Source organism: Engystomops pustulosus, chromosome 5 (genome assembly GCF_040894005.1).
Source record: "Engystomops pustulosus chromosome 5, aEngPut4.maternal, whole genome shotgun sequence".
Classification (NCBI taxonomy): Eukaryota; Metazoa; Chordata; class Amphibia; order Anura; family Leptodactylidae; genus Engystomops; species Engystomops pustulosus.
This window is the reverse complement of record NC_092415.1, coordinates 185169037-185194030: the sequence shown is the minus strand read 5'-3', so window position 1 is coordinate 185194030 and position 24994 is coordinate 185169037. Positions and strand designations below refer to the sequence as shown.

Genomic DNA, 24994 nt, shown 5'->3' with positions numbered 1-24994 from the left:
TTAACAGCAGCAACATGGAAATAGTATAGGCAGGGCCGGTGTTAGGGGGTGGCAAACTGGGCATTTGCCCAGGGCCGCCTGTCCTAAAGGGGGCCCCTGATATGGACCGTATTACCGATTGTCCTACCATACTACTGTTTGTAAGCTACAAAGTGTTATTATTGTGCTGGACTAAAGGAACCTCTTACTGAATGTGACTGTTCATAAAATAGTTTTATTTTGGGGCCCCACTTTTAATTTTCCCAGTGCCCCACTTTGTCTAAAATCGGCCCTGAGTATAGGAATCCGGTGTCGGGAGGTGACTTATTAGAGTGATTTTTTTTAAACCATTCCTGATTAATTTTTTACTTTTTCTGTGCAAAAATATACCAGTTTAGATATGTATGTGCAACACATATTTATTGAAAAGGATATATCTTAATAAATGATATTTTACTCCTGCACAAAAGAAATTAAGAAGTAGGATGCTACTCTTAAATGTGAAAAGTGATCTCTATAGAGCAGGAAGTGTCAGTATATTACTGACTAGATTGAAAAATTCATGATTTTACCATATCTATCCAAAGAAAATTAAAAAAAAAAACATACATCTGCCCACATGAGTCTTTTTCCCACTTCAGAAACTGCATGTAACCTACCTGACATTTGTCTGAACGCACATCTGTGTATACTTTCTATAGCAAAAACTGGAGTGATCCCAATCAATACTTCCAGCTTTTCCCAGGAAAGTGGATGAATGGCTACCACTTAGTCTAAATGAAGGTCAAATACAGAGGGCACTTACTCCATTTCAGAATCTACGGAGATGAATGACTGCGAGAATTCTTATTAACCCCTGCCGCCTGTGCTAAAAATATGTCGGCTTGGCTGGTAATCAGTTCATATGTCGGACTTGAAGTGTAGGAAGGGATTTCATTTTTGAGAAATGACATAAGATAGGACCCTAAGGGACATTGTTGAGGAATATTTGAGAGCTGCTGTGAATTTTAGGTATGATCTTATGTGGTTTTCCTAGATTATCAGGATAAGAAAAGGTAATTTTTTTTCCGACAGATGCCGCCACCTTGTCTATGGCTGATACCTGGTATTAGGCTAACTGAACACAAGTCTACATCAAATATGCACAGTTCATAATAACAATTCCTTTATATAGCGCACACGGATTACGCAGCACTGCACAGAGTTTGCCAAATCAGTCCCTGTCCCCAATGTGGATCACAATCTAATCAACCTACTAGTATGTTTTGGAGTGTGGGAGGAAACCGGAGGACCCGGAGGAAACCCTCACACACACGGAGAGAACACACAAACTCTTTACAGATGTTGACCCTGGGATTTTATGGTGGAGATTTATCGCCGGTGTATGAAAGTGGCCATGGCCCCCGTGTCCTGCTGGATACATCAAGAGGCTTAGACCTCTTGATGTAGGAGGCGGCCGGTGAAGCCACTGGGGAAAACTACGCCAGGTCCGACCTGGCCTAGTTTTGCATAAAAAATGTTTTTTTCAAAATTATGCAGGTACTGGGCGGGAACGCTGCTTGCCCACCCACTCAGCCAGCTGCTACACCCCTCTATGCCCCCATCACGCCCACATGGCATGGAGGAGCGTAGTTACTGTAAGAATTTGCGATTCTTTCACTGTTTCCACGCCAGTGATAAATCTCCCCCTATGTGTACATTTTTTATGCAGACATGTTTTGTTTCACCCCATCTGACTTCATTTCAAGTAAAAATCTGCCTCATGATGCGGATTTGAGGCAGATTTTTACATGCCCATAGACTTCTATGTTAAAACAAAAATGAATACGCAAGAAAAATGACACAATCATTATTTTGTTTTTTCCCATGTGGGAATTTTCCAATTTTTTTCCAAATTACATTCACTTTAATGCTGCTGTATTATGCTGTGAATTTTCAGCAACAAAATCGGCGAGGAGAATCCACATAGAATCTGCAACTCTTCAGATATTCTTACTGTTTTGTATGTACAGGCGGTCCCCTACTTAAGGACACCCGACTTACAGACAATCCATAGTTACAGACGGACCCCTCTGCCCACTGTGACCTCTGGTGAAGCTCTCTGGATGCTTTACTATAGTCCCAGACTGCAATGATCAGCTGTAAGGTGTCTGTAATGAAGCTTTATTGATAATTCTTGGTCCAATTACACCAAAAATTTTGAAACTCCAATTGTCACTGGGGCAAAAGAAAAAAAATTGTCTAGAACTTCCATTATAAAATATACAGTTTCGACTTACATACAAATTCAACTTAAGAACAAACCTCCAGACCCTATCTTGTATGTAACCCGGGGACTGCCTGTACATGTAGGATGTTTTTTGGTGCAACTTTACAGTATAGTTTGGACACATTCTTCCTAGTGTATTTCTACCAATGAAACTATAATGGAGACACCAATTTAGAAGCTTAATGAAGGTCTCAAAGAAACTTTTTGGGTATCTGTTCTATAAACTGCCCATTGTACACTACTGGGTGCTCCATGCTTTGTGCAGTTTTATAATGCCCTTATTTGACAGTTTTTTTACATTATTTTTCGTGTATAGCAACCGCCAGGACAGATGAGGAGAAAGTACAGCTCTTGCTCTACAATTTTCCTCGATGACAGCACAGTCAGCCAACCTAACCTCAAGTACACAATTAAATGGTAAGTAATGGATGATTTGTTACTCAACCGAGCAGCCATGTCATTAAAATCCTTTGAATAATATAATGTAGTCCCACCTTGTGCTACCAAGACAGCTTTGACTTATAGAGACGTGGACACCTCTGAAGGGGTCCTGTTGTATCTGGCACCAAGTTGTTAGACGTGTACAGTGATGCAGGACCTCTTTGTATGGGGCTTATTTTTCCAGCATTTCCAAAAGCTGCCTGATGGGATGTAGATCTAGGAGAATTTGAAGGCCAAGTCAACACCTTGAACTGTGGTGTTCCTCAATCCAACCCTAGACAATGTTGCAGTGTGGCTCCCTGTTTTATCCTTCTGTAAGAAGCCATTGAGTAAGGCTGTGAAGGGGTCTACATAACCTGAAGCAACGTTCTGGTTAGGTGTATCTGGCATTTATGTGGATATTACTAGGACAAAGTTTCTCAGTGCAACATTGTCTATAGCATCATACTTCCTAATGTTGTATCCTGGTGCCATCTCTTCCTCACACTTGGTTGGCCACATAATGCAATATTTCTCTATTTATAAGACAAAGTCTTCTTCATCCATTGCTCCATTAGGTGGCAAAAACTTGGTTGCCCCCAGGCGACTGCATACTGAGATCCAGTTGACCAGCCATCTCCATTAGGTGGCCAAAACCCGGTTGCCCCCATGGCACCAAATACTGAGATCCAGTTGACCAGCCATCACCATTCGGTGGCCCTTGTCGCTGTCCCTTAGATCCTTACACTTTCCCATTATTTCTGCATCCAACGCTTCGACTCTAAGAAGTGACTATTCACTTAGTATATAATATAATCTCCAGCCTAAAATCGTTACTCATCTCATCTGGTATTAATATTATGGCTGCTCGGTTTACATTATATTTAAAGAATATTTTTTTAAAGATAAAAAATTATGCAATGATTATGCAACTATTGTTCTGTGTATTAGGAGTCCTACCATATTTTCCGGGCCATTAGGCGCACCGGAATATAAGGCGCATCAGTCTGATGTGCCTTATATATGGAATTTATCCATATATAAGGCGCATCGGACTATAAGGCGCAGGGTGGCCGGGGGCGTGGCGGAGTTCCGGGGGCGTGGCAGAGCGGAGACGGAGCGACCGGAGAGGTGAGCGGGGAAGGGGGTCCTTTCAGGGGGGAGGATGGCAGCGGACCATACTTACATGGGTCCCCGCTACCAGAGACAGCAGATCTCCTGCGGGAACTGCAGACCGACGCGGCAGAAGTTGTTCGTGCCGCGTGGTCTGCAGTTCCCGCTGGAGATCTGCTGTCTCCGGTCTCCGGTAGCGGGGACCTATGTAAGTATGGTCCGCTGCCCTGCGCCATACATAGGGCGCACCGGACTATAAGGCGCACTTTGGATTTCTAAGGAAATCCTAGGCTTTTATGTGCGCCTTATAGTCCGGAAAATACGGTACTATTGCAAGCTGGGGGTTATTGAAGGGTCTTTTGTTATGAATGGAGATTTTTTTCATTAAAAAAATATATCTATATTAGAGATGAGCGAGTATACTCGTCCGAGTATACTGCTCGGTCGAGTATTAGCATACTCGGACCGGCTCGTTACTCGGACGAGTATCTCGCCGGCTCGAGATCGAGCAGTAAATTAATAAAATAAATTGAATAAAAGTATTTTTATTGTAAAAAAAAAATATTACACATGTTTGCAGATGTTTTACTTGTAAGAACACATTGAAATAACACTATTCTTCACTTTCCAGGTGTTCGCGCGTGTCTCCCGCTAAGTTAGGAGATGTGCACGAACATCTGGAATGTGGAGAATAGTGTTCTTTCAATGTGTTCTGCACTTAAATGGTCCTGTGTTCACTGTTTTTAATGTTTTAATTCTATTCTTCACTTTGCAGCTGTGCGCGCGTATCTCCGAACCTATCGGGAGACACGGGCGCACACCTGCAATGTGAAGAATAGAATTAAAACATTAAAAACAGTGCACACAGGAGCATTTAAGTGCAGAACACATTGAAAGAACACTATTCTTCACATTCCAGATGTTCTGAACATCTCCTAACTTAGCGGGAGACACGCGCGAACACCTGCAAAGTGAAGAATAGTGTTATTTCAATGTGTTCTTACAAGTAAAACATCTGCAAACATCTGGAATTTTTTTTTTTGCACTGTTCTTTTACTGTTCAGTTTTATTAAAAAAATGCTCGGGTCTCCCATTGACTTCAATGGGGCTCGTTATTCGAGACGAGCACTCGAGCATCTGGAAAAGTTTGTCTCGAATAACGAGCACCCGAGCATTTTAGTGCTCGCTCATCTCTAATCTATATATATTACAATTTGATCAAAATTGTGAAAATTGTTATGCAGCTAAAAAGAAAACAAACAATTTCACAGATGAACTTTTTTGCAGTATTTTATTTGTGTTTTTATCCTAAAAATAATACTGTTTTACTTTTTAGCCGCAACCTTTCTGTTCACAAACCCTTCAAAGAGTAAAACCTCTAGGTCCATGGGTGACACTCGCTTTAATAATGAAATATTAATGGCACTAAGGTCTTTCTATAGACTGCAGAAGCAGGAACAGCTCGTATCACACTTGTGGTTTCCTGTGTGTGTGTGTGTAGGTTTTCTAGATATAAATAGCATTTTGCAATTCACACGTTTTGAAATGTGCGTGTTTCATGTTCATGTTATATTATTACATTTTTTTTTCTGATTTTGTCCTTATTCAAAAAAATAAAATAAATGATGATGTTGTGAACAGGCCATTCATTTCGGGCCCAGTTCAGTAGCTACACTTACTCATAGATCCAGGCACCTCGTTATCCATAGCCTCCTTCCTTCCAAAACCAACTTTTAAAATTAAGCTAAAAGCCTGTGGGAGCCACCAAGCCCCTCTGTGATCTGGCTTTATAGGCTGTTACACTGTAAGAGACTGTTACAGTGTAAAAGCCTGTAAAGCCAGATCACAGAGGGGTTTGGGCTCATTAGTATAATGTTAAAAGTTGATTTTAGAAGGAAGGAGGATAACAAAGGATAAGAAGTGTACCACAGTCACGGTGCCTGGATCTATGAGTAATATCTCTGGATTATCATGATGGATTTAGGTGGTAAATTACCTATAAACTACTAGACCTTCAGGTAAGGTATAACTGTTCTTTCTCAAATTCCCGCTGAAATCTCACCCGGTTATGGCTAACATTTCTTGTTAAAATGAGCGGACAAGAGTCCTTTATAGCAGGAAATGAGTCACTTTTAGAGGCTGGTGTCATATTAAAGATAAGAATCTCAGAAAAGAAAAAAAAAAAAGAGAATTCATACCCTACAGGGGTGAGCTACTAATTTAATGGGGTAAATTCTGGTGAAGAATGGAACTTCATAGGACTTTTGGACCCAAAAAAGTGATACTATTTGCAAATTTGCACATTTTTTGCTAAAGAATTTGTATATATTGGAGTAAATGGATTAATAATAGAATATAACTACAGTAACTATGTAGAATTGTCCTGTAATGATTGTGTGACACATTTACTCTTTCCTTCTCTTTTACAGCGTAGCACTGGCAATATATTACCACATAAAAAACAGGTAGGTAAACATTTCTGTTGTTCCTTGAATGGATCTTTTGTACATTATGGAAGGATTATGTGTGGTCCCTGCAGCTCAGTCACATATTCAGAGATCTGCAGTCACCAGACATGACCTCTACACATTATCCATCACTCTTGTGTACAGTCAATACACTGGTACCTGGTTCCGATGTGCCGTGTGTTCTGGATCCAAAATATGCAAATTAGTTTTCCAGGGAGGGGCAAGGAAAACCTTGGAAGAGATTTATCATTCACGTAATAGCGTATGATAGCAGCCATGCCCCCCAGCTTCATACCCCTAGCAACTAGGCATGGCTGCGATTGGCCATGTCTGTGATAAACCAGGGACACTTACTCATAGATCCAGGCGCTTCTTATATTTGTAATCCATGGCATCCTTCTAAAATCAACTTTTAAAATTATGCTAATGTGAATGAAGGGCCCTCCGGGGTGTTACTAGAGACCCTACATGCTGTAGCTTCACAGGCTGTTATACTGTGCAGGAGTACTTCTTCCCCTAAACTCAAGCCCTGTTGTAATGGTAATTGGCGTCACAAGTCAGGCAATATCTATGAATAGATCTCCATCAAACAAGCAATCACTTGCTCCAACCACACTGTGAAAATGTATAAATATAATTTCAGTGATTTTTCACACAATTTATGCCACCGATGGCACAAGGGCCCTCATATTTATCTAGCCTCTTCGGAATTGATTCAAGACCGAAGCATTAAAGTAGCTCAGAATCACAAGACGAGAAGGCGAACACTAAATCTGTAAAATCTTTCCAAGTCCAGTAATTAAAGCATCACATTTCCAGATATCACTATGATAGGATTGTGGAGGAGACTGGACGGTCCCATAACTCAAATAAAGGTTGATAATATAGCAATAAAGGATAAATTTCCCACGGGAATACCAGAAATGTCTGAGATGGGCAGGGTTGCCTGGTCCAAGTGTGAAAATCGGGAAGATAGAGAAAAATATAGTAGTAAAAAGAAAATACATGATTGTGATGCTGCACATATTTATCATTAGACGGCTCCATGGGCCAGTTTTATGTCTGCCTTTGGAGCTTTGCTGCCCATCAGATTCATTAAAGTGGATTTGCCCCTTTATTAAATGATCTTATGGTTTATTTTCTGTCTGAGGTTTTTTTTTTTTCAAAAAGTCCCAAAAAAGTCTCAGCACATAGATCAGCATGGGACTGGAGTAACTGAGACTTTTTATGAGACTTTCTGAAAAAGTCATGACTCTGGCTTTGCACGATGTTGCACTAGCAGTAGTTTTATGTTTACCAGATTAATTAAGAGGTGTAAAAAATCCTTTAGATGTTTTAGTTTTTAGCAGTGAAAAGTCTCACAAAACCTCAATGCGACTACTTTACGCCAAAAAAGATAAGTAGGCTCCGATTTCTGATTATTTTTTTTTTTTAGTATTTGGAATGTACAAAAACATTCTCCAAGTTAAAGCGGTATTCCAAATCAATAGGTTTTCTATCATCATTATCCGATCAACTTTTACCTTGTCCTCTGAACAGTTGGTATAGGGTATCTGTCAGGTAGTTTGTGACCTCTAAGCTACATTATTGACTTTATACAGCTGGGGTTTAGGGTCACAAACATATTCAGCTGACCAAAACCATGGGGAAAGTTGGCGTTGCTCCGTTGAGATGTGTTGGAATGAGCTTCATTTGTTGCGCTAGATACGGGACCACTGTGCTTGGCTTCCCAAGGTGCACTGCTCCATACCGACCCATCTCCAGGACCCATGACTCCTCACCCGTTATTTTTTTTTTTTCTACAATGTGGCAACAGTCAGAATACATTTGGGTCCCTAAATCCCAGGTGTATAAATCTTGGTGGCTTTTTAGTGGTCCCAGACTGACTAACAGGCTGTAATATCTTCATTTGTCCATAAAGCTGCTTGTTCTAGTAGTAGAAGTGTATTGTAGCGTCTTCAAGGAGATAGGATTAAGCTGCAAAACCCTACAAAGCATAAACAGCATTGGAGTAGATGGACTGATGTTAGCCATGTAGAGGATGAAGTGCTATTGTGATTATGGAACTCTCCTTTTAGCATATACGGAATATTTTTGGGATTCTATATAACTACACCCGCCTCTGGATCAATCACCAAGCAGGGATCCAGTGACTCCTTTTCCATAACTTCTCAATATGCTTTACTGTCTAAGATGATGATGGCCAGCAAATATTTTAGGTGATTCTCAAGGACAAATTTTTGGCTTTAAAGGACATCTACCACCAGGATAAAAGACCGTATGAAAATGATCCTGAGGGGCTCCAGGATCCATTAATACCTGAAGCACCTCAGGCTCATTTGCATACAGTCCCTTATCATGGCAATAGATGCCCTCCAGGTCCTCTGGTTTCCTCCCACACTCCAAAACATACTGGTAGGTTGATTAGATTGTGAGCCCCATTGGGGACTGGGACCGATTTGGCAAACTCTGTGCAGCGCTGCGTAATCTGTGTGCACTATATAAATAAAGGAAATATTATGCCCTTAAACTCAGATCGGGAGAAGCGTACGGAGTTATTGTAGTGTTATTCTTCCAACAAGTATTTTGGTGCATAGATCTAAGAAAACTGTTTTGCACAATCTAATTGGGATAGATTTAAAGGACACCTGTCATCAGGTCTCTGCCACTAGTCCTGTCACTACTACCTGTTGGAGCAGCTCACAAGGATCCCATCCCAGCCTTTATCTAGTTATTTCATACATTATTCATTGTAAAATCATCTTTTATCATGTAAATTAGGCTGGTCACATGGTCAGAGGCAGTGATGTCACCCCTGTTACCCCTCCCCTCTCCTCCCCCTGCTCATGTCTGTGTGTAATGTATAGTAAAGCATTGCTAGTGTGTGTGCTGTATCTGCTGACATGCTGCATCCTCCTAATATACAGGTGAGAGACACAGACATCAGCTACACATGAATCTGACATGTTCTGCTGTAACATGGCTGCCTGGAGCTGCTGTATCTCTCCTAAACACATGCACACACAGGCTGCAGGGGGCGTGGCCACCAGCACCAGGAAGCACATCATTATACAGCCTCACACCATTATACAGGCTGTCAGTCATGCACTGGGTGTGTGGCTGTGCCTCCCACTCATGAATAGAGTGGACAGCTTAAATATGCTAATGCTTCATTGGACATTTCACAGGTCATTTGCATACAGCTTTAGGACCTCATTGCTTAGGTTTACAGGCATGTAGAGGGACAATGAAGGGATAGAGGCAATGCTCTCTAATGGCAGTTTATGAAAATATATTTAGTTTAGGGGGTTATTTTGCATGACGGGTTCTCTTTAAGACGTATAAGTGGTTCTCCTGTGTAGAACTCCCCACTATGAACCAAAAAAGCCCAAAGTCATTCAAAGGCTTTAAAGTGGCAATATGTAATACTGTGTTTCACCTATAGCGGCCATTGCAGGGATAATTAGTAGTTATTTTTTTGGCAAAACCAGTTGATTGTTTTGATTAGTCATTAGCCCGGGAGCTCTTCGATTTAAGGACCTATCTCTGCCAAGAAAAATGACACTTAAGAATATCCAGAATTTTAATTATTCTTATTAATCCTCTTTTTTTATTACCATTAGCATAATTATCATGATGGCGATCCTGCCCTGTTTCTGCTTATAAAGAAAATTCCGGACAATGAGTTGGATTTGGAGATTAATTAAATTATGTTAATCAACTCAGATTAACCTACTCAAGGCGGCAGATTTTCTTCATGACTTTTAAGAAACCCCAATGTCTCTGAAATCTTATGCCTGGCCTGGAAAAAAAAAGATGGACACATTAGGAATGTCAGGCTGACAGAGAGATAAATCTCTGTAAAAGCTGTCAGGATTAATTTGTGTAGAAATGTCTCATGAAGTGGGGATGGGTTTGGCAGGCTGTCAGGAATGTGTTACACCATTTATTCTCTCATTGTGCATTATGCCAGTACTTCCTCAGTGTGATACTTATGGCCTCACTTCTATATAAAATCCCAATTAACTAGACTTTACTAGAAATATTTATTCCAGACCGCAGTGCTACTCAGATCGTCGTGATCCCTCGAAATGTAGAAATAGAATTTATTACAGGAAGTTTTTAAGTTGCTGCAACTCATCTGCAAGTAGGAGACATTGGGGGTCATTTACTAAGGGCCCGATTCGCGTTTTCCCGGCGTGTTACCCGAATATTTCCGATTTGCGCAGATTTCACCTGAATTGCCCCGGGATTTTGGCGCACACGATCGGATTGTGGCGCATCGACGCCGGCATGCACGCGACGGAAATCGGAATGGATTGCTCGAAAACCCGATGGATTCGGAAAAATTGCTGCATTAAAAAAAAAAAAAAAGTGTTGCGAAACTTGCACTTACATTCACTAGGAATAGGCCAGTGAACTTGAGTGCATTCTGCGGAACTTCAGCGCAGCAGCGCCACTTGGTGGACGTCGGAGGAACTGCCTTAGTGAATTGCCGGAAGACCCGAATCCACCACAGAGAACGCGCTGCTGGATTGCGAATGGATCGGGTAAGTAAATCTGCCCCATTCAGTCAAGGGACCTGGAATAATGGAGTTTGGGGCATTTTAACAGGAAGTATCTTCTAGATGGACATATGAAGGCACATTTACTTACCCGGTCCTGTCGCAATCCCCGAGGTGCATTGTCCGGCGTGATTTACTAAGATCGTGCGCACGATATCCTGCATGTGTCGCTTCCCTGCTCAGGTCCGCCGGAGTTCACCTTCTTCTTCCCGGTGTATGTGAGTGCATGTCTTGCGACACAATTTGAATTTTAAAACCCGCTCTTAGTTCGAATCAGTCGGGTTGTCCGTCAGCCACGCCCCTGAATTGTGTTGAATGAAAGTTGGCGCGATTGCGCCAAACTCTGATCGCATGCGCCAAAAACCCCTGTTAAATGCGGCGCAAATCGGAATAGTCGGGAAACCCGACGGAAATGCTGTGTGCAGACCCTTAGTAAATGTGCCCCATGGGGTTAACAATAGCAGGCACTCTCTGAGGCTATGGCTTGGTGGAGGGGCAGGCAGTGGCTTTGGTAGTCTAAAAGACTTCTCCCTGCAAGTCAAGGAAACCTGCCATCACGGCTTCTGGTTAGATATTATAGCAACAAGGAGGGGCTGGCTTTGAATATAAAGATTCACAACTCCTCCCCTCTGCTCTGAGTGATTGCTGTAATAGCCATTTGATTGGACACTACTGTCATTGGTCAAACTGGGACAAAACGGGGAATCGGCAGCAGGGAGCTGAGATCATCTTTAGGGAAACCTAAAACAACCAAGTTGAAGATTCCCTATAATCCAGTGGTGGCGAACCTTTGGCACGGGTGCCAGAGGTGGCACTCAGAACCCTTTTTGTGGGCACCCGGCCATCACCCCAGCACACCAGATAAGACTAAAGAATCTTCCTGCAGTTCCAAGCAACTTAAAAGATGCTTCTTCCAGTCATATTTTGATACTGACTTCGCTACTTGGTTCTGTAGGAAGAAGGCGAATTAGACAGGGTCGAATTATTTTTGGAGGACCTCCTGCTGGCCCCACGATTCTCTGTGTACAGAGGGAAACTGGAAAGAAGCTAAAATGATGGAAATTTTCCATATTTCTACTGTGTTGCTGTCCTTAGGAGGCCAATATGATTGAGAGTTGTTGAACAGGGAGCAAGTTACTGCTTTAACTTTTGGTTGGCACCTCGCGATAAATAAGGGGGGTTTTGGGTTGCAGTTTGTGCACCCAGCCTCTAAAAGCTTCGCCATCACTGCTATAATCTATCTGAGGGAGATTTATCAGAAGTGTCTGAAGTAAAACTGTCCTAGTTGCCCATGGAAACCAATCAGAGTTCAGCTTTAATTTTATAAACAGCTGTGGGAGAATGAAAGCTGAGCTCTGATTGGTTGGCAGGGGTTCTGCTCTCAAACATTTCTGATAAATCTCCCCCACAGTATCCAGTTCCCAAACAATGGATCTTGCTCTCCAGAAGTGAAATAATCTGCATAATAATCTTGATGCTGACATTACCTACATTTACATATTCTTATATTTGGTTTCTGAACACATGCGCTCCAAGCCTTGCACTTTTCCCTGATGTGAGTCCAAAGGTTTTGATAACCTGGTAAATGTGTCCACAAGCCCTGAGATAAGACATCCGGCGGATCATACCGTAAGTTAATAGATGCAAATGGAGTCATTTAAATTACAGATCATGTAAATGCATGCAGATGCGCGCCTCCGGTTGTCATTCATCGCTTTCATAGAAACAGTTTTGTATATTTTGAGGTTTGTTCCATATTTAATGTGATTGGAAATCCAGGCTGATGACCACAGATTGGCATCATGACTGAAATACTGGGAATAAAAGGATTGATCCCGAAAAAACAAATTCCATCGAAGGTCTGCAGAATATCGCAGCCTTAGACCAGGCTCTGGGGAAGATGTTCTGCATGTGGTGTCATGTCACATTGTGTTATCCCGGCGCCCTCTGCTGTTCATTGTGATATTACACCAAGTGCTCAGAGAGGTGGTATCAGCATAGCTAAGATGTAGCTTCCATGTCGCTGATAGAAGAGTCTCCGGTGCTCTTCTATATAAAATACTTAAATAAGTTATTTGGGGTTCATATGTCTTTCCTGTGGATATTACTGCTTAACCCCAAATAATGATAAGCTTTCTGGGTATTTGACTTTCCATGTAGTTGTCCATAGCATATGTGTGAAACAGGAATTATGAGCCCCAATGGGATGATATTATTTGAGTACTGTAGAATAATTGTATACGTGATGTACAGATGACACTTGTATTCAGTGATATAAAAATAAAAAAGTTTCTTGATCCAATTTAGTCTAATCTCTGATGAATACTCAGTAATGATGATTTCCCCATTCAGCGTCCTAAAATGGTTGTACGATTCTAAAAGGGACGTGTCATGTTTTCTGACATCCCAGTATTAGAAAATAATTGCTATCCCGATTGTGGGGGAGATTTATCAGAAACATCTGATAAAAACTGTTCTAGTTGCCCATGGGAACCAATCAGAGCAAAGGTTTGATTTTATAATGAAAATGAAAGCTGAGCTCTGATTGGTTGCAAAGGGCAACTAGAATAGTTCTGTTCTCAGACACTTTTGATAAATTTCCCCCTAAATTACAATTCTGGAGTAAATAAGTTCATAACTCTGAATTAAAATTAGGTTCTTTTTAAAAATGTATGAGTGCCGCGTCCCACTTATTATTTGTGGGGGTGACACTCTTAGCTATAAATGAACAGTATCTATCTATGCAGAGACGTATCCTGATTTACTCATAAAATTGTAGGAAAAATAACAAAGGAACAGGAAAAACTTTATCTTGGTAACTAACGGCAGAGGCTACTGGGGCGTGGAGAAGCCTTAGCTCCCAGGCTACTCCACGTCCCAGTAGTCTCTGCAGTTAATTTACCAGGGGGTCATCAAGAGACTATCAATTAGTGAGTGACCCTGATTTATCATGCTTGAATTTAATGGTAGATTTATAGCTCCCTTAACTATATTGCTATATCTTTGATGTTAGGGAGTACTGGTTTATGTCTTTCTTTTTGGTTAATTTTCATTTGTTAACCATTTTATTTCCCTAGAGATAGAGATGGAAGATTGCTGTTGGACATTTTTGATGAAAAGCTTCACCCTCTTTCTGTAAGTTATTTATTTTTTAAATTCTACTTATGGCTTTCATGTATGCTATTTTATGTACAGAATAGGAAATTACCACCAGGATGACGGATTGTAAACCAAGCACACTGACATACGGGTGTGTGCCCCTTCTGCAAGTATCCGCTCTTATTTTAGCTTCTCATGCCCTTATTTTGATTTAAAAAACAGCTTTAAATAAGCCTAAGGGGCTGCTCAATTACTGGCTTTGGAGCCAATAGCCCCTCAGGCTCATTTGAATAATTTAATAGCCCTTTATGGTAAGAAGCTGAAAGAACAGTGGATCCTGCCAGAGGGTTCAACCACCAGTATGTCAGTGTGTTTGGTTTACAATCCTTCATCCTGGCGGTAGATTTCCTTTAAGCCAGTGGTATAAATGTAGAGAGCGACTGTACTCCATATTCTAATGGGCCCGCAAGCCTCCAAGCATAAAACACTACAGCAACACTGGCTGCAAAATATTTAGTTTTTTTGAACGGATACCCCATGATCCTGTCGCTGTGCCTCAGTTTGATAGCAAAGGATAAAAAAAAATTAAAAGAAGTTTTTAGACATTCTTTCTCTTTCATTTAAATCCTTTTGATGTCTGGAGTTAGTCCACTCCACCCTGTCTTATATCCATGTGTGTAAGAATTGTTCCTATATATAATGTATTTCACCATTGCAGAAATCAGAAGTTCCATCTGATTATGAGAAGCACGACCCCGAGCAGAAACACATATACCGATTTGTTCGGACGCTCTTCAGTGCTGCCCAGCTGACAGCTGAATGTGCCATAGTAACATTGGTAAGTCTGACTTTTGAATATATTCCTGGTGGTCCAAATATGACCAATAACCCCTTCTGGCTTCCCTTTAAAGATCTTTCTTTTTGGATAACACTTTAGGCCCAGTTCACTTCTTCATTTGGACCTATGTTATTATTTTTCCAACATTAAAATGATAACAGAAGTCTAGCGGATTTTATTGATTTAAAGGAAATTACCATGAGGAATCTACCATCAGATATAGATCTAATTGTAGATTCCTCCTGCCTGACTCTGCCCTAATCTGTAATTTAATAATCCTGGAACCTAACTTGTTAAATACTTTATTTTAGTAATATGTAAATTAACCGTAGAGGCTACTGGGGCGTGTACTAGTCTGGCTGGGCACTGGGAGCTAAGGCTTTGTCCCGCCCCAGTAGCCTCTGCAGATAATTTACATATTACTAAAATAAAGTTTTTAATAAATTAGGTATATTCCAGGATTATTAAATTACAGATTATGGCAGAGGCAGGCAGGAGGAATCTACCATCAGGTCTAGGTAGGTTTCCTTTAACTGGACTGTGAGTATCTTCTGTTAGTGTCTCAGTTTCTACAATTTAGTTTAGCCTTCCTTTATTTGAGGCATAAAAATTAGCGCAGCTGCCTGCATCCGATTTTCAGCTCAAACACACATCAACGGAAAATATATTTGTTCAAAATTTATTAGCTTTAAATCATATGACTTTTTGGACTTGGATTGAGACATCCATTGGGAGAATCCCCAAAATATGAGGATCAACATACCGGGGGAACCGGGGTTCCTGGCCGCCAATGAAATCGAAAGATAATAATTGAGAACCAAACAAACTCGTAAGTTTGACTTGTATTTCAAGGCTTGTTTGAGGGTCAGACATTGACTTATAGGGTAGCCTTCCAAGAGATTTCTATTTGTTGTGTTGGATTGAAGCCTATATAAAAATAGGAAAATATAACCAGTTCCTCTCAGTTGTTCCAATGCAAGACTTCAAACTGGGCCTAGTCTAGTTCTGTTTCTTACCATCACAACCTCTATCTTAGGACAGTAGGGTCCCAGCATCTGTTGCCATTCCCTTCATAACTATTATCCAGTATAAAATCACCAGGCTTCTTGAAAGTCGTTCTTGATGTATAGGGAACTTTCCTTCTCATCTAATTTGTATAGTGGTGTCCATTAGGCACTCCCTAAATTCAGCAAGGGACCCCTACCCTTAGCCAAGGTGTCTGGCAACAGTTTATTACCATCTCCCTACTACATTTATATAGGGTTGATGGAAGGAGTAGGAGACGGTTCTGGATGTGATATTATGTTTCTTCATCTTTTACCGTGTCCTGCAGAAGACGGCATTCTTAGAAAGCCACCGGAAATTAAATCATGTCCATCATTGTATCTGCCGTGAATATTCCATTTAATTATTGGATATCTGATCTCTTCTTTCAGCTTGCGGAGGAAGGAATCCAGAAAGATTTAATAAGTTGCCATCAGGCACAACATGGCTGACGATGTGCCTGATGATGAGCAGATGTTTTTACCATGTATATGACAAAAGATAGTAGCTGGGTTCACATTATTAAAATTATTTTCGTAGCACAGAACTGCATGAATTTACACTTCATGCCACATATAACAGGGATATGTTTCCAAGACAAAGTGATGGCATCATTATATACTCTGCAGCATGGACTGTATTATAGCTGGAAGATAAGAAGATTAATACTTATATGGGGGATATACAACTAATAGGCATCATATTGGGGGTCATTTACTAAGGGCCCGATTCGCGGTTTCCCGACGTGTTAACCGAATATTTCCGATTTGCGCCGATTTCCCCTGTATTGCCCCAGGATTTTGGCGCACGCAATCGGATTGTGGCGCATCGGCGCCGGCATGCACGCGACGGAAATTGGGGGGCGTGGCCGAACGAAAACCCGACGGATTCGGAAAAACTTCCGCATTTAAAAACGGAAAATGTGTCACTCGGGACGCGCTTTATTTCACTCAGTCGGCCTCGGCCCTGCGCATTCAGATGCTTTTCAGCGCAGCAGCGCCACCTGGTGGACGTAGGAGGAACTACCTTCATAAATCCCGGCCGGACCCGAATCCAGCACAGAGAACGCACCGCTGGATCGCGAATGGACCGAGGAGGTAAATCTGCCCCAATGTGTTTTCCGAGGAAGCGTCTCCGATTTAGTAATCTATTAAAGGACACCTACCATCAGGATCAAGGATTATAAACCAAGCACACTTACATGTTGGTGTGTATCCCCTCTGTCAAGATCCACTCTTCTTTTAGCTTTTTATGCCCCGGTTTTACAAAAAAGGGCTTTAAAAATTATGCAAATTAGTCTGAGGGACTTCAAGCTCCATAAAACTTAATGGAACCTGGAGCCCTTCAGGCTCATTTGCATAGTTTGAAAACCTTTTTTCCATAAAAATAAGGGCATAAGAAGCTAAAAGAAGAGCAGATTCTGCTAGATGGGGCCACATCAGTATGTAAGTGTGCTCGGTTTACAATCCTTGATCCTGGTGGTAGATTTCCTTTAACATACAAACTGGCTTTGTAGCCACACGTAACATAAAGCTTTAATAAAGATTATCCATGGGCCTTGTGGTCTGAATATCTAGGCACAACCATAGTCCTCGGAGTCCTCATAGTCTCCAAACAGAGAGCGACACATCCAGATCTGTACAGGGACCTAGAGGTCTGGCTGTGCCATCTGCTGGAGCCAACCACCTGACATGAGTATTTCCCAGCAATCACGTCTTCTGCAGAGGCCATTTACTATTTCTTCTCATACTGAAGATTTAAAGGAAAACGTTTCCATGTGTTGAGCCAACATAGACTTTACTGGATAGATCACGATTCTAGTAAATGGCGCAGGAGATACAGTTGCTATGACTCCTGTTCCGGAATGTTTCGCATTGGTGAAAATTCTGTGATACACTTCACATTTGAAGTGGCAACATCACACGCTTGTATCTGCTTTCACTTCCTAGTCATGTTCAAGAGACAGAGCATCGACAAGAGTCCCTAGAGGCACAGACATAACTTTAAAAAAAATAAAAACTTCCATCATAAATTATCCACCAAATGCAATGTGTAATTACAGTTTGTACTACATTGATATCAGTGTGTTCTTAAAGGGAACACACTGTCAGAAAAAATGTACCTAACAAACCACTACCAGTATGTTGTCAAGCAGATTAACTTTTTCCAGATCATGTTTCCTTCATGGCCCAGTGTGGTGGCATCATCCAGAAAATCAACTTTGACGTGAGATGTAAATTGGTTGTATAAAAATCAAAGAATTTAGCGCTGCAGTCAAGCTCTCCCCACCTCAGGCCACTCCCTCTTCTCGTATTGATATAAAGTATCAGGCAGGGGGAGAGCTGGTTAGTGATGATCCTAGATGCAAATGAAGCAAATGGGGTTTTCACGAGGTTGTGTGAGCTTAACTTCAGCACTAAAGTCTCCGCCTCCTTGACTTTATACAACCAATTTATATTTCACATCAAAGTTGATTTTTCTGGATGATGCCACCGCACTGGGCCATGAAAGCAACATGATCTGAAAGGTGTTAATCTGCTCCACAACATATTGGTAGTGCTATATTGGTCAATTTATGCTGCAGGTTCCCTTTTAAAAAGTTTTTTTTTTGTGACTAGAGATCTAAACTTATGTTTTATCTTTTATCAGGTTTATCTAGAAAGACTGTTAACCTATGCGGAAATAGACATTTGTCCAGCAAACTGGAAAAGGATTGTACTAGGAGCAATATTACTTGCCTCCAAAGTTTGGGATGACCAGGCTGTGTGGAATGTGGACTACTGTCAGATCTTGAAAGATATCACAGTTGAAGACATGTGAGTTACATTCAACATTATCACATTTTGCATCTCTTCTATTCAACAGATGTTATCTATGGGGAATTACTTGTTTTCTCTCAGGGGCATCTACATTAGAGGGAACCTGTCATCAGAAGTTGGTCTAATAAATCACTAGCAGAATATTAGTGGCCTCATCTAGGAAATCAATTTTGAAGTGAGATGTAAATTGGTTGTATAAAGTCAAGGAGGCGGAGAGTTTATCATTGAAGTCAAGGTGGGGAGCTCTGAACGTCTCCTCCTCCGTGATTGATATTGTGCATTGGGCCTTTAGGAGATCTGGTTAATGATGTTTCTGGATGCTGATTCATCAAAGGGGCTTTCTGAGGAAGAGAGAGCTTGACTTCAGTTTTAAACCCCGCCTCTTTACATTTATACAACCAGTTTACATATCACTTTAAAGTTGATTTTCTGGTTGATGCCACCACACTGGTCCATGAAAGAAACAAAATCTGGAAGGTGTGTCAGCTGCTTGGCAACATACTGGTAGTATTGCCTTTAAGTATTACACAAGGTCCATCAAACTTAATGGTTTGTGATGCAGAACTGGGTAGAGACCCTCTTTATAACCTCTCTCCACACTGATTAAGAGATGAGGGTCCCCAAAGAGAGGAACAATCGGTTATACGCAATTAGTTCTCTATAAAGAGCTCCACTTAAAGGGAACCTTTCAGGTTGATTTAGGACATTAATCAACCCAATGGTCCTTATAAATATGGCAGGATCCCTTTAAATACAGACTCCAGTTTTTCTTGACCCCATGTCTTCTTTGTTTTCAGGAATGAGTTAGAACGTCAGTTTCTAGAGTTGCTGCAGTTTAACATAAATGTTCCGTCCAGTGTCTACGCCAAGTATTATTTTGACCTGCGCTCACTGGCAGAAGGGAACAACCTCAGCTTTCCCCTGGAGCCCCTCAGCCGGGACCGCGCTTGTAAACTCGAGGTAACAGAATTGGACTTTCTGTGTTTTTGAATAGTTGAAAAAGTGCATATTTCACGTGTGCGACTTGCTGTTATCTCACACCGTTTGGATTTTTTTTTGGGATAGGATTGACATAACTGTATTAAAGAAGTATGTGTAAATAGGTAAGTGGATTTTAACACACTGATGTGGGTTAGGCCCATTTCGCATGAGCATTATGGGGACATATATACTGCCACACAGTTTGCAGCCGTATATCCGTCGCCCATGGTGCCCAGCCGAGGTACGGTGTCACTATACTGTACCATCGCCCGGAAAAATAAAGGCCATTCTCCATCTTTTCCCATAAGTATGGCCAGGTACCAGGCCACCCTATGGAGAGGAGAGGGGATGGGTGAGCAGCGCTCATTTCTCTGCCTTTCCAGCTTAGCATGTGGTACACCCGGATCCCGGCACAGGCGTAGCGCACATTTGTGTTAAAGAAGCCTTAGGCTTCATTCGCACAAACATATAAAAACGTTCATATATACCTGTAGCATACGGCCCCATTCATTTCAATGGGCAATGTGGCCATCCATTGAATGGCTGTATTTTGCATTGTAATGCGGTTGCGTTTTTTAACGCATGCGTTTTTTTACGATTTTTTTACGTTTTTTTAGTAAAAAAAACGTCCCAAAAACGGCCTAAAAACGCCACGTGTGTCTTCACCCTTAGGGTGATGCCACACGTGGCGTTTTGAAACCGTTTTGAATCCGGTTTTAGCCCGTTGTTAAGCAAAAAGCATGTGTTTTGCTTAAAAATGGGCCAAAACGGATTCAAAATGGTTGTTTTTGGTCCGTTTTTAAGCAGTCCGTCCAAAAACGCATGCGTTTTTTGAAAACGCATCAGTTTTTGACCTGTTTTAATTAAGATAATTGGTGAAACCTGTCAAAAACGGAAGTGTTTTCAAAAAACAACAAGTAAGGGTGTTGCCACACATGGCGTTTTGAACCCGTTTTGGTCCGTTTTTAAGCAGTCCGTTAAAAAACGCATACGTTTTTGAAAACATCATGCATTTTTTAACGGACTGCTTAAAAACGGACCAAAAACGTGTTCAAAACGCCATGTGTGGCATCACCCTTACTCGTTGATCCAGGCACCGTGACTGTGGTAATCTTCTTATATGTGTTATCCATGTCCTCTCTCCTAATAAAATCAAATTTTTAAATTATGCTAATGAGTCAGAAGTGCTCTTGCACAGATGCACAGGCTGTTATACTGTGCTAGAGCATTTTCCCCTCCCACTGTATGAAATTACAGTAGGAAGGGGGAGGGGAAAGTGCTAAAGGAGCAGTGGGGATGGGGAGAGTGTAAAATCATGTGAAGCTACAGCACAGAGGGACACTGGTAATCTCCCCTGAGCACTTCTGGCTTATTATCATAATTTTAAAAGTTGATTTTAGAAGGAAGTAGGGCATGGATAACAAATATAAGAAGATTACCACCGTTGCACTGCCTGGATCTCAAGAATCATACTCGTTAGTAAATGAGGCGACTGTAATTTCCCCATATTTGGATTATTTCACCACATTTTTTGGCTTCTTTTTCCAGCCTCTCAGTACATCATGGTACTAAATGAATAGGAAGAACAATTTATTCTACAGAAAACAAGCCCCCATACTGCTCTGTATATGGGGAAAGTTATGACTTTTGTAGGGTGGGGAGTAAAAAATGAAACAGACATGTTAAGAAAGTTCTCTCTTCTATTAAATGCATCAGCACAGACTGTATTTTTTTCTGTATTTTTAGGCTATTTCCCGCTTGTGTGAGGATAAGTACAAGGACTTCCGAAAACTGGCCAAGAGACGTTCTGCGAGTACTGATAACCTTACTGTCGTAAGATGGTCTCCCGCCATTATATCCTAACAGTGGCTTCACTCCAGACTCCACTGTCTCATATACTGTTTTGTCCGAATATTGTTGTCTTATGTCTTGGGGAAACGAGACCTTGTATTATTATTATTATTTTTTATTATTCTGAAGAGTCGACAAGCCTCCCTTACAGTGCCTCCCTGTCACGAAGATGGGACATATCCGTCACTTTCCGGAAAACATTTAAGCCATTCCATAGCTTTAGCCTTCTCTCAATTATTTGGATTTACAATTCTTAAATTGATGCAAATGAAACAAAATGAAGAATATAGAAATGAAAAAACGCGGGGAAAAAAATATCGAATGCTGGAAAAATCCAAAAACTGGCAGTTTTTTTTTTTTTATCTGTGAATTTCTTAGGAAAATCTGTTTTTTCTAATATAATGTTTAATTTAGCCACTTTTTGTTCTCATAGAAAAGTCATACAGGAGTTTTTGAGCCGGTGTTCAGAGTATTGGTCAAGATGATCAAAGCAGATGGCAGAATTATACAGGGGGCGATTACGAGGACCGTGCAAAAATAATGGGCGAAATTGACCTGAAATATGAATTGTCACTAGTGCCAGATTTAGATGCTAGGATCTTTCATTTTTAGTTGTCTAAAAGCTGCTGTGACTTACCCTCCCCCCAATCACCTGCATGAAGCCTCTATGTGATTTAAAGGGAACCTGTCATCAACAATTGGCCTAATAAACCACAACCAGAATATTGTCAAGCAGCATAATACCTCCTAGTTTCTATTTCTTTCCTGATCCTGTGTGTTGCCATCATCCAGAAAATCAACTGTGAAGTGAGCTGTAACTTGGATGTATAAAGTCAAGGAGGAGGAGAGTTCAACACTAAAGTCAAGGTGAGAAACTCTGAACGCCTCCTCCTCTGTCATAGAAATCACAGAGCTCTGGTAAGTGATGTCTCTGGAAGAAGGACCACCAATTACAGTGAAGAAGGCTTTCAGAAGAAGAGAGAGCTTGACTTCAGTGTTTAATCTCCGCCTCCCTGACTTTATACAATTAATTTACATTTTACTGCAAAGTAGATTTTCTGCATGATGCCGCCACACTCATGAAAGAAACATGATATGGAAGGTGTGTCCGCTGCTTGGCGACATATAGTGGTAATGGTTTATTGGGTCAATTTCTGCTGATAAGTTCCCTTTAACATCTCAGTGGGCTCAGAAAAAAACAGCCGAGCGAGGAAACATCAGAGGAGCCAATTAAGCAGAGAATGAAGCACTTTGTTCTGACACATGTATATTACACATTTTCTGGTTATCACGTGTACGGTTGAGTTATTTGGGAAAAAGTTTTTGGGAAAGCAAATCCTAATTCAAGAATATTTTTAAATGACTTTTTGATTGCAGGTGGGATCAGCCTTGACATGTACAAGCCGGTTCTGTTTAAATAAATATTCCACGTTTGCACAATTTTTTGTTCTGACATTCCACAGCTAAAGTCTGCATATTATAAAGATCCAGCACTTTAGTTAAAAGGAATATGTCTGGTACATCTTTCCCCCCAAACCGAAGGTCCTACCTCATTTACTGTAGTGATGATATTGAAATATATCAATGTATGTATGTCCTGTTATAAATGACCCCCAGTCTGTATTATAATCATATGAATTGAGTCTGCTGGGTGTTCCTGAGTCGGGCTACAACAACCGCTTCCTCCTTCATGCTCTGGTAATCACGCCTCCTGCAGGGTGTGTGTGTTCAGGGTGTGTGTGTGCAGGGTGTGTGTGTGCAGGGTGTGTGTGTGCAGGGTGTGTGTGTGTGTGCTGGGTGTGTGTGTGTGTGTGTGTGCAGGGTGTGTGTGTGTGTGCAGGGTGTGCGTGCAGGGTGTGTGTGTGCGTGCAGGGTGTGTGTGTGCGTGTGCAGGGTGTGTGTGTGCGTGCAGGGTGTGCGTGTGCAGGGTGTGTGTGCGTGCAGGGTGTGTGTGTGTGTGTGTGTGCAGGGTGTGTGTGTGTGCAGGGTGTGTGTGTGTGCAGGGTGTGTGCGTGTGCAGGGTGTGTGTGTGTGCGTGTGCAGGGTGTGTGTGTGTGCGTGTGCAGGGTGTGTGTGTGTGCGCGTGCAGGGTGTGTGTGTGCGTGCAGGGTGCGTGTGTGTGTGTGTGCAGGGTGCGTGTGTGTGTGCAGGGTGCGTGTGTGTGTGCAGGGTGCGTGTGTGTGTGTGTGTGCAGGGTGCGTGTGTGTGTGTGTGTGCAGGGTGCGTGTGTGTGTGTGCAGGGTGCGTGTGTGTGTGTGCAGGGTGTGTGTGTGTGTGCAGGGTGCGTGTGTGTGTGTGTGCAGGGTGCGTGTGTGTGTGTGTGCAGGGTGCGTGCGTGTGTGTGTGCAGGGTGCGTGTATGTGTGCAGGGTGCGTGTGTGTGTGTGCAGGGTGCGTGTGTGTGTGCAGGGTGCGTGTGTGTGTGTGCAGGGTGCGTGTGTGTGTGTGCAGGGTGCGTGTGCAGGACATGGAGGAAGGGGTTGTTGAATCACAAGATTTCAATGCAGACAGGGGGGGTGTTTATAATTTACAGGAGCCACTGACAAATTTTGATATCATCATGCAGGACAGCTCACTACAAAAAAATGCAGTAGGACCTTCAGTTTGAAGGGATGGCTATGCCTGACAGGTTCTCTTTAAGGCCCGGTTTAAATTGCTGTTGTCATTTCAGATTTCTGTTCCATCATAGCAACAGAAAACTAAAGATGATGCAGTGTTGGATCCGACCACATGAAGGAAGGGTTCCTTGGGTTCCATCCTAGGTGGGGACCTAGGATGTAAAATAAAATGTTGTAAATCTATTGCACTTCTTACGATGTACTGACGTGAGTTACAGTCTATCTTTTTGTGTCCTGAGCTACGGTCACTATTCTGTAGCCTTCAGAGCTGAAATCTAAGAGCATTACTCTTGTCTACATCTACTGATTTGCAAGATACACAGTTTTCATCTTGTTTCACGTTTTCCCAAAACCCAACAACCAAACCCAATTGTAAAAAGGGACACTGGATATTCCGATCAGTACATGATAAGTATTGCAGTGTATTTACAAAACTATTTTTTGTTCATTATGCAGATTAAGGAAACGGTAAAAAGATTTTCAGCACTGAGCAAACCCTTTTTATGAAGCTGTATAATTTCTCAAACATGTGGAAAAGATGGGTGGTTTATGGTGTGCTCCACCTTTGGATATATCTCATTTCTATGGTAAATTTTCCCTATGTGAGACTAGTAGCCCATATAGACATCTGTCTATAGCCACGTGGCCATGGAGCCTCTATGGCTGTGCTCTTCTGCAGACGGCTTCACAAATATACATGGCAATTATACAGGAATCTCAGTTTCCCTCGCATACAACTGTTACATATATTATAAAGTGATCTATAACTGTAAAGGGGTTACCTAGTTCAGAAAAGTAAAAGTTAAAGGGGTTGACCACTTTCCCTCATGTCTTATGTAATGTGTGTGTAAGTGTGGGGGGCAGGATATGAGGTAATTTACCAATACACATCTATTTATAGTTCTGATCCGCTTTCTTAATATGTGAAGTG

At 41.6% G+C, this 24994-nt stretch overlaps 1 protein-coding gene across 1 annotated transcript in view; it reads left to right on the top strand.

Annotated features, from left to right (window-relative positions):
• Positions 1–24953, top strand: part of CCNY (cyclin Y) — a 99679-nt gene extending 74726 nt beyond the window's left edge. The window contains exons 4-10 of the mRNA XM_072154011.1: positions 2565–2665; positions 6211–6246; positions 13892–13949; positions 14632–14751; positions 18445–18611; positions 19412–19574; positions 21342–24953. Coding sequence (XP_072010112.1) covers positions 2565–2665; positions 6211–6246; positions 13892–13949; positions 14632–14751; positions 18445–18611; positions 19412–19574; positions 21342–21458 — 762 coding nt within the window. The 3' untranslated portion in view covers positions 21459–24953. The remainder of the gene's footprint in view (positions 1–2564; positions 2666–6210; positions 6247–13891; positions 13950–14631; positions 14752–18444; positions 18612–19411; positions 19575–21341) is intronic.
• Positions 24954–24994: the final 41 nt, after the last annotated feature.